The sequence below is a fragment of the Siphateles boraxobius genome, unplaced genomic scaffold (genome assembly GCF_051911475.1).
Source record: "Siphateles boraxobius isolate OS27281-9 unplaced genomic scaffold, OSU_SipBor_1 2, whole genome shotgun sequence".
Taxonomy (NCBI): domain Eukaryota; kingdom Metazoa; phylum Chordata; class Actinopteri; order Cypriniformes; family Leuciscidae; genus Siphateles; species Siphateles boraxobius.
Window position 1 is genome coordinate 17,725,977 of NW_027508810.1, and position 14,537 is coordinate 17,740,513.

A 14,537-nucleotide genomic window follows, 5' to 3' on the forward strand; every position below is an offset into this window, starting at 1 on the left:
AATTGCCTGTCCCCTTGAGTTAAGACTCTATTAATTAGAATTATTTACTCTACACTGACATCAATGCAAGTCACTTGCACCTGGACTGCAGGGCCAAGCCTGAATTGGAGCGGCAACCGCCCTTTAAACCTCCCACTCTACATTCTTTGTGGTTGTGTAATGCAACAGAGATCCAACCACGGCTGTAATTACCAACAAAAATCAGAATAATTGGAGAAGAGAAGCAAGTTGGCACATTCCCCTACACTAGATTTGTGATTATCTTTAAATGTCAAATAAAACTGCCACATATCTAAAATCTATAACAATGTTTATATCTGATAAATACATGTGTTACTGTTAAGCTTTTTGAAGCTTCTTCACTCTTAAAAAGAAAGGTTCTTAATTAGAATCTGGTTCAATAAATATCTATGAAACCCTTGCATTGCAACTAATCTTGAATGGTCATTTAATGGCATTAATTTGAAAAGCAATTCTGAGACTGGTGTAAACTAAAGTGAAAAGCGAAACTAAAGTATTTAACACATGAACATAAAACGCAAAGAGGAACCAAAATCGTGACACGTGCTGGAAGAAGAGGAAGAGGTTAGATTTACGTGAATAATGAGGTACAAGAACAGCAAACATACAATAGTGCCACGAGATAATAGCCATAGGCAGGAGAGGTGAGCCTGTCTCTTAGATAAAGTGCAGGAGAATGGACAGCTCTCTGAGGTGGGATGAGACCGTGAGGGTCAGCTCAAAGTCCTGACCCCGTAAGGATTGGATGCTATTTTCCCACGATGAGAGCTGATCTAAAAGGGGCTCGTCAACGACATCTGCCCCAGTTCAGGGAGATTAATTCACCCCCACACCTCGACTCCACTCTGTCCCCACAGCCCACATGAGACTCACTCCAGTGGACAGGCCCAACAGCAATGCCTTGAGCCAGCCTGCTAATCAATACTAGGATATTTTGTTTTTTTAAACCACAACGCCACAGCAAGTCCAGTCTGGCACCATCGAAAATACCATAGAGCCTGTTCACTTTATTTTTCAAACACACCCATTTCTTCAACTGACGTACTGTAATCTGTGTACGTTCGTGAACAGCAATACTCGGGGCAAAAACACCTACTGGAGATTTGGAATGAGGAGTTCCTAATGAGAGTTGCTGAGCAGGTTCAGTGAATGAAATTGATACAGGGCTGCTGCCATTTTTTTATTCTTAGATTGGCACATATGTCAGGAATAACCATAACAATCAGAAAAAAACAGGAAGGTATATTGTATGAATAATTATATAAAGATATATAAAAATGATCCATTGGCAGAAAGAAAGTGAGAAAGCTTTCTGACTCTACTGCTGTCTAACTCTACACTGCAAATCCAGCATGCATGATTGCAGTAGGGTGCAATTATGTTAGTTTGGGAAAAGGGTTAAACAAACAGCTCCAGTGAGGTCATAAGCAGATGGAAGTGGGGATATGCCTGCACTTGCTGAGTGGGCACAGTGCTCCACATGACTGAGCCAGCAAGAGAGAGAGAAAGAGAAATAGAAAGAGAGAGGGCCCCACTCTTTGCTGGAAGGGACCTAATGCATTATGCTATCAGGCCTACCGCTTCAATCATATGAGCACTTAATAAATTCCTTCCTATTCACTGGCAATTGGATACATCAAGTTAAAAAAATATTATGATTGTGAATGTCAAAAAAAAAAGTTCCCAGCATATTCATATCAGGCAAATGCAACATATTCACCACTGCTTCTCACATAGTTTCTCTAATTAAAAAAAAAAAGTTTTTTAAAAAATTAGGAAGCATGATTAGCTGATACGCAGTCTCAGACACACTAGAATGACTTAAGACCCTGCCGCTGATTTCAGGGAGGTCCGTTTAATCTGTTGGCATCCATAGAGGTGCACAGGGCTAATCCAAGCACAGCAATGAGGCATGGATCAAACCTGTCAGTTAATGTGGGAAAGACAGCAACCAGTGCATGCACTCAATGGCTCAGGAGAATAAATGCCTTGAGATGCCGTGCAACTCTAAAAAGCAGTCAGGTGCACCAAACAGAGAATTTTTGTTGCACACTTTCAAAGTGTGACAGCGTCATTCAAAACTATAATTTCATTTAGCTGTTATGAGAAATCTCAAAATAATCTAAAATAGTGCAAAAATACTGAAGTGACATGAGTTCTTAAAGTATTCCTCATACACTCAGTTCTTTACTGGCCTCTACAATTCCATGAAGAACCTTTAACAACCGTGAAACTTTTCCCTTGCAGAAAAGGTTCTTTACAGTGGAAGTGGGTTCTTTAGATTTTACGTTCTTCATAATGTTCACTGATCTCTGTAGGTTATTCTGAACACCCACTTTTTCAGCCTAATGTTATTGGAAAACTGTAGGTAACTATCTCTAAGAACTTTATTCTGTAGTTCTTTACAAAAGCATCTATGATTTTAAAAACCAACACATTGATCTAAAAAATGCATTTATATTTTAATCTCCTATAAAATGTACATCTTTATAAGAAGAGTATTTTTGTTGAACCAAAGATGTTGTAAAGAGCCATTGAAGATTCTTTATTTTTATGAGTGCATGGTACACAGTACATATAAGCTACTATACATATTATATATTGAGGACTCAGTAGTGGAAATTACACCCTAAATTACAAAAGGCAGTCCGAAACAGCCTTGTATGTTCCTCCTCTCCTTGGCCAAATACAGCAAAAAAGATATGGAAAAAACGGTCCCTTGAAAAACACACCAAACGACAATATGGTGTGATATTCAGATCATGCACAAAATAAGATACTCAAATATTTAACCTCTGTCTGACCCCACAAAAAATCGGCCACACTTGGTAACTCATAAAGTGAAATGGCAGAGAAATTATTCCTGTATTAATCTCTTATTATGAACATAATTATCAGAATTCATCCGCAGTTTCATCGTCTGGTTCTGACAAATTCAGGGGATTAAATATATTTATAGTTAACCATAATTATACAAGTCATTTTGAGGAACTGTGTGTACCTAGACGAGTCAACAAGTGAAAATGCAGGAGGAAATTACACACTTTAAAAAATATTTGCATGCCAGTTAATTTGAGGTAAAACAAAGTACATATTTGTCCCTTTTAAGCATTTATGATTTTGCAACAAAAAAATTGTATTAGGCCTATATATTATTGCAAATGAGAAATATCTCAACAATAGAGGACATCTTATGAAAACAACGAATATAAGTTCTATTTTATGGTTAGTAGGCTATGCTATTATCGGGACTACGGCTATAGCATACACCAGTTGATACTTTAGGGGGGAAGCCATCCGGTATTTAGGAAGATTATGAATTAGCCTAGTCATCTATAGAATAATATTTATAGAGTAATTTACATAACAATTGTTTTTGAGAGATAATTTGAGAGGCATAAAAATATGCTATTGGCTGTTTGATGGGAATGTTTAAAACCAATTCACGCGTATTAACGTCTGCATAGCGAGCGTGTGCGAATTCGCAAATTTACTCTTCATTTAACCGATCGCCTCAAATTACCATATTTGGGTTCAAGCGAATTTGACAAAGTCACTGGTTTCCCGGTAGACATACGATTTGAACAACCAAAATTAAAACCTGAAGAAAAAAATTTTGATATCTAGTCATAAACTTTTTTTGTAAAACAAATTTATTCATTTAGTCTTAAGTAGAAACGTCAGTTTAAATAAAACTCTCAGTCCCACACAATGGATTAACATGATACTGCCATAACATCACAGAAAGGAAGATTCACAAAACAAGAGTGGAACATTTCAGCAAAGACGTACAGTGGTTCACAAGCTTTAAAAAAAAGAAAACTCACTATAAATAAAACAAACGTTGCGCTTGCGACCAGCACAGTCTTTCATTTCAATAAAACCTAGTTCATAAATGAACAACAAAAATACTACACAGATTTGGACAAAATCGACATTCTAAAAATAAGTGTAAACATTTATGAGTGAACATACTCTCTCCCTCCATTTTTTTCTTTCTTTTTTTGTTTTTGAAATACAGCCTCTTCACGAAGCCACGTGCCTTTTTCATAAAGACAAACTCTGGCGCAAATAAGTCAGAAGTCCAATATTCTTCTACAGACGTCGATTGCTTTACAACTTATGACAAAAGCTCATCTGCAATGCAATTTATTCTGAAGTCCCAGATATGTCGCCATAAAATGCTTTCAAACGGACAACTCATTGAGATTAAAAATAGTTTCTTTTCTTTTTTAAACGAAATTGAACTTCGATTCTTTTTTGCAAACCAAAATGTTCAAGTATCCGAAGTACTTAGTCTTTTTTAGGAGTCTTTCAAATGTGGGTTAGGGGTAGCGTTCCGTTCACGCCAGTCCCTGCGCTTTGATAGTGCGGATGAACGCTGTGTAACCGACTGGTCTGTAGACTGGAGTGCTCGGCGCTGTCTCCTCCGGGCGGCAGGTACATGCTTATCATATCCCTCAGGTCTCCCAAACAAGCACGCTGAGAGTGAGAGGTTATGGCCGGAGGAGGAGAGCTGGGTTCCGTCTTGCAAACTGAAGCCATGGAGCCCAAACCCATTGCACTGGAAGTTTGCTGCGTGTATGCTGGTGACATGCTGTACGTGGACGCCGCGTTCATGTAGGTTTGGGCCGTGGACATCATCGGGTACTGAAGTCCCGCCATATCGTACCTGTGCATCTGCTGAATCTGGGGGCTGTTCATGCTGGGATGCTGAGTGTAGGCCAGTTGGTCCTGCATGAGGGAGTACGCGCTGTTCGTCCAGCCGTTCATGTGCGTGTAGTCCATCCGCTGGCCCACCGAGACGGCACTGTTGACAGCGTTGGCACCGGGCGCCAAGAGTCCTCCTGGCAAGGAATACTTGTCTTTCTTCAGCAGGGTCTTGGTCTTCCTGCGGGGACGGTATTTGTAATCCGGGTGCTCCTTCATGTGCATGGCTCGTAACCGCTTGGCCTCGTCAATGAAGGGTCTCTTCTCGGCGTCAGTCAAAAGTTTCCAGTCAGCACCGAGGCGCTTGCTGATCTCAGAGTTGTGCATTTTAGGATTCTCCTGTGCCATCTTCCTCCGCTGACCGCGAGACCACACCATGAAAGCATTCATAGGCCGCTTCACCCGGTCCTGGTCGTTGGCACTGTTGTTTTTGCCGCCCGCCGCCGAGCCCGTGTTGGACTGCGGAAGGGGGCTTTTAATCTCGGTTTCCATCATGTTATACATTCAAACTACGTAAAAGTGGTGCCTTAAAAGCACTCGAAAGACAACGCTGAAATGTATAGAGTCTCACAAAATAAAGTAGGCTAGTCGGTAGTCAGTCGAAAGTTCAGAGAGCAAAAACTCAAGTCACATAAGCACCGAACTCAAGTTTCAAATTGTCTCCACACCAGTCCCGAGTGTCTCACTCTGCTCTGCCACGGAACTCTGAAAAGTTGTGCGTTAAGCTCAGCTGTTAATAGAGGCTCGGCCATGTAATTTGGATTGACAGCATAACAATGAGCTCAGCGCCGACCAATCAGAGAGCGCATCACACTCCGCCATCCAAGCAGCGCGCTGTCCGGGCACCGCTGTGTTTCGGGATGCACTTTAAGTGGGATAAAATACATAAGTGGCATCTTTGCACTTTGACAATAGTAATCACTTTGAAAATATTGTTTTAAAGCGGTCGTTATTAAATGGAAAATGTTAGCCTTCCATACACTACTTTTGTAGTCTACAAATAGGTTAAAATAAATATTGTGAATTTCAAACTTTCATTCGGAAACTGTTCAAAGAAAAATGAAAGAAAAAGAAGCATTTTTAATTTATTTAATACAAATAAAGGCAAGAATCAGGTTAGATTCTAGGCTACTTAATGAAATCAAACGTAGGCTATAGCCTACTGTAAACGTTGCCTTACACTGGTTGACAAAGGCACTATAATAATTAGTAATTACACAAATAATAAGAATCAAATAATTTAATTCAAAGTTCGATCTTAAGCCACATGACAATCATGAGCTAGTGGATTTTGGTAAGCTCTACCTCTAAAACAGAGTTAGACTGTGGGAATTAACGCTCTTTAACCTGACATTAAAAGGTCGATTTTAACACTTGTAAAATTACTCAACTATAATAAATATTATAATAAACTACTGAAGAAGCTATTGACATTTGTCTCAATTTATTCTAACTTTCATTTGACATCTCAGTAGTAGCCTACTAGCCTGATATTTGCAGGTTTACAGGTTGAGCTGAAAATAACGCCAAGCTAATTTTAAAAACAAACATTAAACAAAACAGTTTTAAGTTTTAAAAACACACGTCGCAATTCTTGCCAAGTGTCTACAAATTAAGTGCAAATACAAAATTAATACAGTAACGCCCCCCTGTGGATGAATTTTGTAATTTTCTGAAGCAAAACTAGACTAACTGATGTGATGTGACTATTTACATACAACTCTATAAATTAGCTACTTTTTAGAACTGCCACGTCAATTTGGAGTCAATGTTAATTAGCCCTATTTATTTTTGCATTACCAATTATTGCTAATTGCAACCATTGCGCGTTTTATCGGCTATGTGATTTACAAATGACTCAAGACGTGTTGGGTTGCGAGAGGTTTTCAGTCTCCCGGGGAGAAATTACACCTTCGAAAGGGTCAGTAGCCTATTAGCACACCGTCCATCGAGAAGAACATCGACATTTAACACATTCATCGCCACTGAGACGGAACGATTAATGCACTGAATATTCACGATGGGCTTTTAACACCACACACTAACGACTCAACCATTTAGAGAAGTTTCACCGTGTGTGACCGATTTGGACACGAACACCAACATGTCTCCGTTATTTACTTTCCAAACCGGTCTTAACAAGTGCAAGTGTTGTTAGGCCTACTCAATGCAGTTATTCAGGGCCGATGTTTACATATGCAAAGCATTATAATAATCCACGATATTAGCCTATAGCAATTTAAAATAGCGATCGGGTTTATATAGAGAAAAAATATTAAAACATTGCCCAATTATGAATAGCTACGATTTTGTGTAGTCAAGTTAATTTGTCACGTCAAATAAAACACTAGTAGCTAGCATTTGTGATTAGAAGGCTAAATCAACACATTTTCACTGAAACAATTATCATGGAGAAACAGCCATATCCAAAACTGGGGAAACAATTATCTTTTTTTCAGTCACTTTCAGTTTCATTAGAGAGATAAAGTAAACTTGTCATTTGGAACATCATTAGTCGCTTTACATTAATATGAATAGCAGTGCACCAGCCCTTATGACAAAAGTTCTAATTGGAGACTTATTCCACGAAACCGGTGATTTATCCGAGTGGTTTCAGGAACATATCCTCTTGTAATCTGCTTATGGAAATGTATGGAGACAGCGGGAATAGGACAACTCCCAGTTACCCGGAGCTCGGCAATGATGGCTTCTGTTCTCTAAATTTCCTAATTAACGTGAGCTAAGGCCGAGGACCACCAGGAAAGCCTTCCAGTGTTCAGCATCATTGAGTTCCGAAGGCTTCCGAAAATCACTCACGTGTATGATGGTGGCATTGTCCATTAGTGTTGTAGGCAATAGCGACTGTTCAAATGACCAGATTAGAATAGACTAAAACTGCCACTGTGCAGCAGATAAATACAATCCATTATATGTTAATTAACAGTCAAGAATAAACAGCAAATGCAAACATCTAAAATTATTAACCCTTTCTATTGAAAACAAGATGGAAAATGTATAAATTACAGTTAATTATTGCCTAATATGTCACATGTCAGACCTGAGAAATTAAGATAGTTTTTATTAGCTGAACGTTTTAGCAACTCGTTCTGTTGTAATGAAATATTGAGAGACCCACAATACCATAACAAATCACCACAGGACTATTCTTTATCACCGTGTAAAGTCTTCTTTTTTTCCTCTCGAACCCGTGTAGCTATTCACTTGTTAATTAGCTCAACTTTAAAAAAATAAAGTGGAAATAAATAATAAGCGCACACATTTTTGTATAGCCTACTTTATAAGTTCAAATAAGTGGACTTGATATAGTCAAATAAGCTTGCACTCGACACACTCGCTTTAAAAAAACAATAGCTCGAGGCAGATTATGTGGGAAAAACTATGAATATTTGGAATGATTTTTACGGGTTGAAAAGGGGATTATTTACCATTTCGGTATACAACAATACTTGCCTATTATTTGTAGGCCTACTTTAAAAATGTCTATAATATAACCTATAGGGTGGCTATAAAATTATCCCGATTAGTGTGAAAAATAGACATTTTGAATAATAGTAGTAGGCTATATATTCTGTCTACAACAGATGAATAGCGCAATAACGGTAATACGTTAAACGACGCCTGTAGCCAAAACGATAGCCTAATAAAATATCTATATTTTAAAAGTTTTTATAGCTATAATCTTCACCGCCAATTTTTGAGATCAAATGTCCCCGAACCATTAAGCATTTCTCTGGAGTCCATTTGAATGTCATAACCGTGTGAATTAATAACTTTTTTGTTTCAATTCACTGGCTACGAATAAGGACAGAGTTACCATGGTTAACAGAATGATTTTTCAATTGCAGGCACAATAAAGACCGTCTCATTGAGATTTGCATGATTTTTGAACCGAATATGCAAATGAAGATGCAATTTCACCACGGTCTGTTATTCATATTGTATTTCGCTGAATGGTTGCGTCCCCTCTGGTTCTGTGACACTGGTAAAATAATATTCACTGGTCAAATAAAGAAAAGAGGCTTGGATATGACCTTCTTTCAAATGTCACTGCGAACTATTGGAATGATATCCCGTTTTATTCTTGAAACATGAGTCCGGTCCTTAAAATAAAGCCAACAGTGTTAAGCCTACTGTAAAACTGAATTATGCCACAATTTGTTTGAAAAAATAAATAATAATAATAATAGAAAAGAAAAAAAAACGCAATTTTGGTTTCTTGCCCTATCTCCTTGAATTTATCACAAGCATTTTGAGTCACTAACGCAAATGCGCTGTTTGTCTGTCAAATTTTAGCCTATACAATTTAAACCATTTTAATCGAAAAACAAGTTAATGTGCGCGTTTCTAATAATTCAGAACACTTTTACAATCGAAACAAATAATTTAATGTAGCCTATAATAGATGGTTGTGGTTTAGATTCCAGATAAATATTACAAGTCTTGCTTCCTCATTCACATTGTCTGTCCTCAGCAATTTTGTAAAGCGCGCTTAAGTAGCTGTTGCTCTGTCACTTGCTGTGGACAATTACCGACTATCGAAGGAACAACAACACTCAAAGCCACTAATGCGACAGACAGCCAAATTTAGACATCACAATCAATCCAATTTTCCTCATTGTCAAAAGAAAATATACAGGCTATATTTTTTTTTCATTTTGACGTTTCTATTTCTAAATGAGTGAACATTTTAATTTTAATTCCCAACTATAGGCCTATTTCAGACTTTATACTGCAAATAAAAACTAGATCAGAATGAAATTGTTTTAGCATTAGAGACTGAACATTTTTCTCACTGATATTCCAATGCTATCTATCCATTTCTTTGAGTTTCCTCATCATTAAAGGCAATTCAGATTCACTACCTGCAGCGAATGTACAGGCAAACCACAGGTAAGGCACTGTTGAACACTAGAGCACATGATGTTCCATTGATGTCCACAGCCTGTTGTTTAACTGTTTTGTCTTGGTACAGTCTGAGAAAAGATAAGCACTGTGACCTGAAAAAGAAGAAATGTCCATCACACTCAGATATAAAAGGATATAGAGGCATCACTGATGCAAAATACATACCATCTTAGTTGAGATGGTGTAGTCCTGTTTGTCACGGAATACAGCCAACTAAAGTCCCTATAATTCACGCCTATTGTGTCACTGTACAAAATTATTTAATCAATAAGTTATGACAACAATATGTTTTTACATTGCTTTAACTATCAGAATAAGGTGAAAAAAAATTGCAAACTTTTTTCATTAGTCATGCAAGATTCAACTTTTTTTTAAAGTCAGTTTAATTAAATTTAAGTTGAAATGACTTAAAGATCAAAGTTGATTGTACTTCATTTAAGGCAGCAATTTTTTTTACGGTGAGACTTTTTGCACTTTAAATGTCTTTCTATAGAATCAAGGCATGACCACCTAAAGCTTGTGCATACATACAAATACAGATGTGGGGTTTTCTTTTCAACTACCCTTTTTAAATTGTTCAGATGTATGCTAATTGTTAATATACATTTACAAGGAATACGATCATTTTCACCGTTACAATATTTAAGAGGAGAGCAATGCAACAGAAGAATCAAGGCATGTTTGTGAAGCTCTTCAGCCCAGTCAGTGATAAATAGGATTTGTGATCTAATGCAGCATGAAGCTAATGTGCACACATCACTCCTCAATGACAACATTTTTCTACAATATCTTTAACTTTCAGGAGGAAAATTTTAGCGAAACATTAATAAAACCCCATTTAGTACATGATGCGTTAAATGAAAATAGTTTTAACTACATTTATTCTAACCCGGTGAAAGCTAATTTCAATTAAGCCGCTGATTTAATTTAGCAGAAAATTACTATAAATATAGTTTTGATTAAATCACTGAGCAAATTCTAATAGCACAAGCAATTGTCTTTGAGTTTAGAGGTGTTATTAGATTTGGCTGAATGTATCTGTGAAGGAATTTCTCGATGTGTTAAAGCGTTGTCTCTGTCTCCTGCACATCAGCACTGTGATAATGTTCATAATGTCTCTAGTTTAAGTGCCTGTCAGAAAAACGATTAGGGTATCATGTGAGTCATGCCTAGAGCTGTTTAATTATTTTAAAATGAGAAAATAAATGTAAATTAAAAATGATTTTTCAAAATATCATATTGAGCATCCTGAGCAAAACACAGCACACATTTTTTGTTAACTCCATGTTGTCTTTTATCAGTCAGACTTGCAGAACTGGACAAGAACTGCCATCATTGAAATGCCATCATTGGCTGCTAGGCTAATTACAAACCTCATTATTTTCCATGTATCTTTTGAATCATTTCCATGTTCTACAGTTTCTCCAAAACAATAGAAACTTTCTCCTTTTTTGTTTAGCAGAGAATGCTGAGTTGTCTGATTTTGCTTTGCACCAAATGTGGCAAGCAGATGGCTTTTGTTTTAAACATAATTAAGATCCCACTAATCTGGTGCCTTTTAAAAAGGAAACAGTCACTTCGTCAGGCCTTCATTAGTTAAGATAATATTGTGGAAATGCACAATTAATTTGCAGGCTATATCTTTAATTAATTAAATACACCCAATTTTGTAATATGATTAATGCCACAAAGTTGTTATCTCTAAATTATTCTAAAATTAATACGTAACGATAATACTTTATGCATTATTACCGAGAACTGGGTTTTTGGCTGTGGCAAAATCCTGAAGAACTAATTACGCAGGGTAATTTATTGAATCTGGAGGAAAGAAACAAACAAGTATAAATTGATATATTAATCACGGGCTTCATTACGTTAATCTACGAGTGATTTGAGGTGAAAATGACAAATCTCTCTTGAGCGCCGAGCACTTGATAATGGAGATACTGGCTATAAATTTACTCTACATAAAGGCCTCATTAAAATAAGCATAATTTAATTAAGAGTTAGCCATCGCCCTCCAAATGCATTAATTACCTTGGGTATGATGAGATGAGTTTTGGGATTACTGATGATTTCATTACGGCCAGTGTTGCTGCTAACTGTGGCAGGGACCTGCTGTTGTTGACAGGATAATGGATTGGGTGCCTGGGGATGAATCTGTTCACCTTGGCAGAAAGAGACACAGAGGAGACACAGAGGACTACACCGGACCCCTATAGGTGGAAACGGTCCATAATATTTAATAATTGTTAAACCTGAAAAATTACATCATAGCTTTAGTCCACTAACATTTTTATACTTATTAGACTCATTACTTTGGTTGCTCTGCTTTGACCTGGCAGGGAGAAAAGTCTTGATGGACCAAGTTATTTTGTAATCTGAACAGGAAATGACTAGTCACTTATACTTCCTTTATCTTTTTTTTATCATGTTTGCCACTAATATGGCAGTCTGCCATCCTGCGCACAAACACACTCTTTCTTCCGCTCTCTCGCTACTGCTGGTGTGAGAAGGGCACACTAGGGCTGACAGCTCAAAGCTCTGGAAACTGACATGTCAATGGCAAATACAAGCTGTTGCGGTTGCACTGGCGGGGACACGTCGCAGACACTAACTGCTTCCTCTTGGCGACAGCCTGACAAAGACATTCGACTACCTTTCAGAGCTACACACATCATGTGTAGACCACATGTGGCACAGACAGAGCACTGATCCATATCTTTAGTGGCTTGTGTCATCATTTATCAATAATACTGAATTTATTTTGTCAAAATAGGCCTGGCAACGTATTGGGCAAGAAATTAGTTCGTAATCTCAACAGGTCCAGTATGATAGCCTACATTTAACTATTTTAAAATTTAACTAAAAAATGAATAACTTTTTGGAATCTAGAATCTTGCTGAATATTAGGAAGTTTGAAGTCTTTAATCTGAACACTCAACACTGATAATTAAATATGGCAATGGTCATGAATATTCTTTAGGGAGTACTATAATCCAATGATTAATTCATGATGCAGAATGAGAACAACCGCTTTAACAAAAAATAACTCAACAGAATGACTGCCTATGACTTAATTTGACAACAGGAATACTCACAGATAAGTTAATTGTATTTGTTCTAATATAAAGTTTTTAAATCAAACCATTTTACTCTGTGTAGCCATTGGACTGAACTGAAATGCTAACAAAATCCTCCCACCCCCCCACCCCTGAACAAGCCCCCCCTCCAAATGTACTCTAGCCCACAGCTGCAGTTTTCCAGAAAGACACTCACCGCTGCACAGTCGTTCTTCTCAATCCTTCTCTCTGCATTTAAGGTCCTGCATCCTGTTCCGCTGGAGAGAGCGGGGTAAGACTCTCAAACCATGCCGCTTCGAGACGACAGAGAGAAGGGCAGGCGAGCTGCAGTCTTCCATTCCGCTCAGCGCTGAGCCAAGCCCTCCCTGCACTGGGCACCATCGCATTCAGCCAAGATTGCTTCATACAAAAGTTGACAATGCCCCAGTGAAAGCCATTGTTGATATTCAACATTTTTTAAATAGCTGAGCAGAATGGACAACATGGCAGACTAAAAAACTTGGTTGGGAAACTGACCTGGAGCTTCTGAAAAGCACCACAGCATGTGACAGAGAAACGACTGAGAGAGTCTGAAATAAAACCAAACAGAATGTTATTGCTTGCTGCAGTACTGGGGCTTTTTACAGGTGTAAAACCAATTTTTAATCTAAGTATGATTGAACGATTAATCGTTAAAAAAAAAAAAGTAAGTTGCAAACATTTCAACATATCAACATAGTACCAATTCAAAGCAATGCATACGTGTTCCTAACATGCCATATAAATGATGACCTTTCTGTGCTCATCCATTACAGCCTTTAATTGTTTTTCTCATCGTCTTGATGGCTCCTGACAGTAAATGCTGTTTTATTTCCATCTTTGTCAAAATGACAGGCACAGATTAATAAAGACATTTAACACAGCCCTCACAACCCATCTGTCAATATGCAACCTGGGGTAATAGAAGGATTGCATAAACAGAGGGAATTCTCATAGATTCATTTGACTGCATAATTATGTACATGTGAGGTAAAGAATTTATGTTGTATTTGTGTTGTCTGTGCAAAGAGACATCATTCATTTCATTAAGAAAAGATAAAAATCCCACTACTATGACCCCACCCGTAGCCCCATCTAAGGGCCATCAACGCATTCACACCCTACTGACCACAGGCGGCTGTTAAGCACATCATTACCATACATGCCACAGGGGGCAGTTTTGTTTCACTAAGATTACATTGTAAGATAACAAAAAATAAAGAATTTAACTGCTGTCACTTACATTGCACATTTGTTTTCCATTAATTATGCTATAATCAAGTAAGTTCATTTGGACTGCTGTGAGGTGCGCTCCGTATCCAGTCTGTGTGATTTCCAAGGGTTTAAAGTATGGGATTAGTCACCTGGAAAACTGGCCATCTGAGCGGGAGGAGGCCACTAGAATTGCATAATTATATTGATCAGGGGCAAATTACAGCCTTGACGGCAGAGGCCAGCCCAGTCTGATCTTACATGGGTGTAGGGGAAGAGAGAGCAAGCTGCAGGGAGAAAGAGAGATCTTCCTGGAAATATACGTCAGTGGCACTCATCTCAAACCATTAACTGCCATCAAAGAGCTTATTTTACTCTGCACATTACACCCAATCCTACTCGTCCAACCCCCTCCATGCTGCGCTCGATGGAGAAGCCTGGTGGGAAAACGACATTCAATCTGCTGGCCGCCCCATTCAGGCCAAATTGTCAAATGATGGCTTTCCGCCTCTAAAGTTTCAGGAAGTGAAAGGTGGCACCGGCCCTGGGCTGAGCCGAGGACTAAAA

General features: G+C 38.1%; 1 protein-coding gene across 1 annotated transcript; it reads right to left on the reverse strand.

The window, feature by feature from the left end:
• Window positions 1–2,540: 2,540 nt before the first annotated feature.
• On the reverse strand, window positions 2,541–5,624 carry sox3 (SRY-box transcription factor 3). Its single transcript, XM_077236249.1, has one exon. It carries the CDS (start codon window positions 5,233–5,235, stop codon window positions 4,336–4,338), a length of 900 nt encoding a protein of 299 aa, XP_077092364.1. The 5' UTR covers window positions 5,236–5,624; the 3' UTR covers window positions 2,541–4,335.
• Window positions 5,625–14,537: the final 8,913 nt, after the last annotated feature.

What these genes read in the sequence shown, in the direction of transcription:
- sox3 (XM_077236249.1), bottom strand. Translation starts at nt 5,235, where the DNA reads ATGTATAACATGATGGAAACCGAGATTAAAAGCCCCCTTCCGCAGTCC.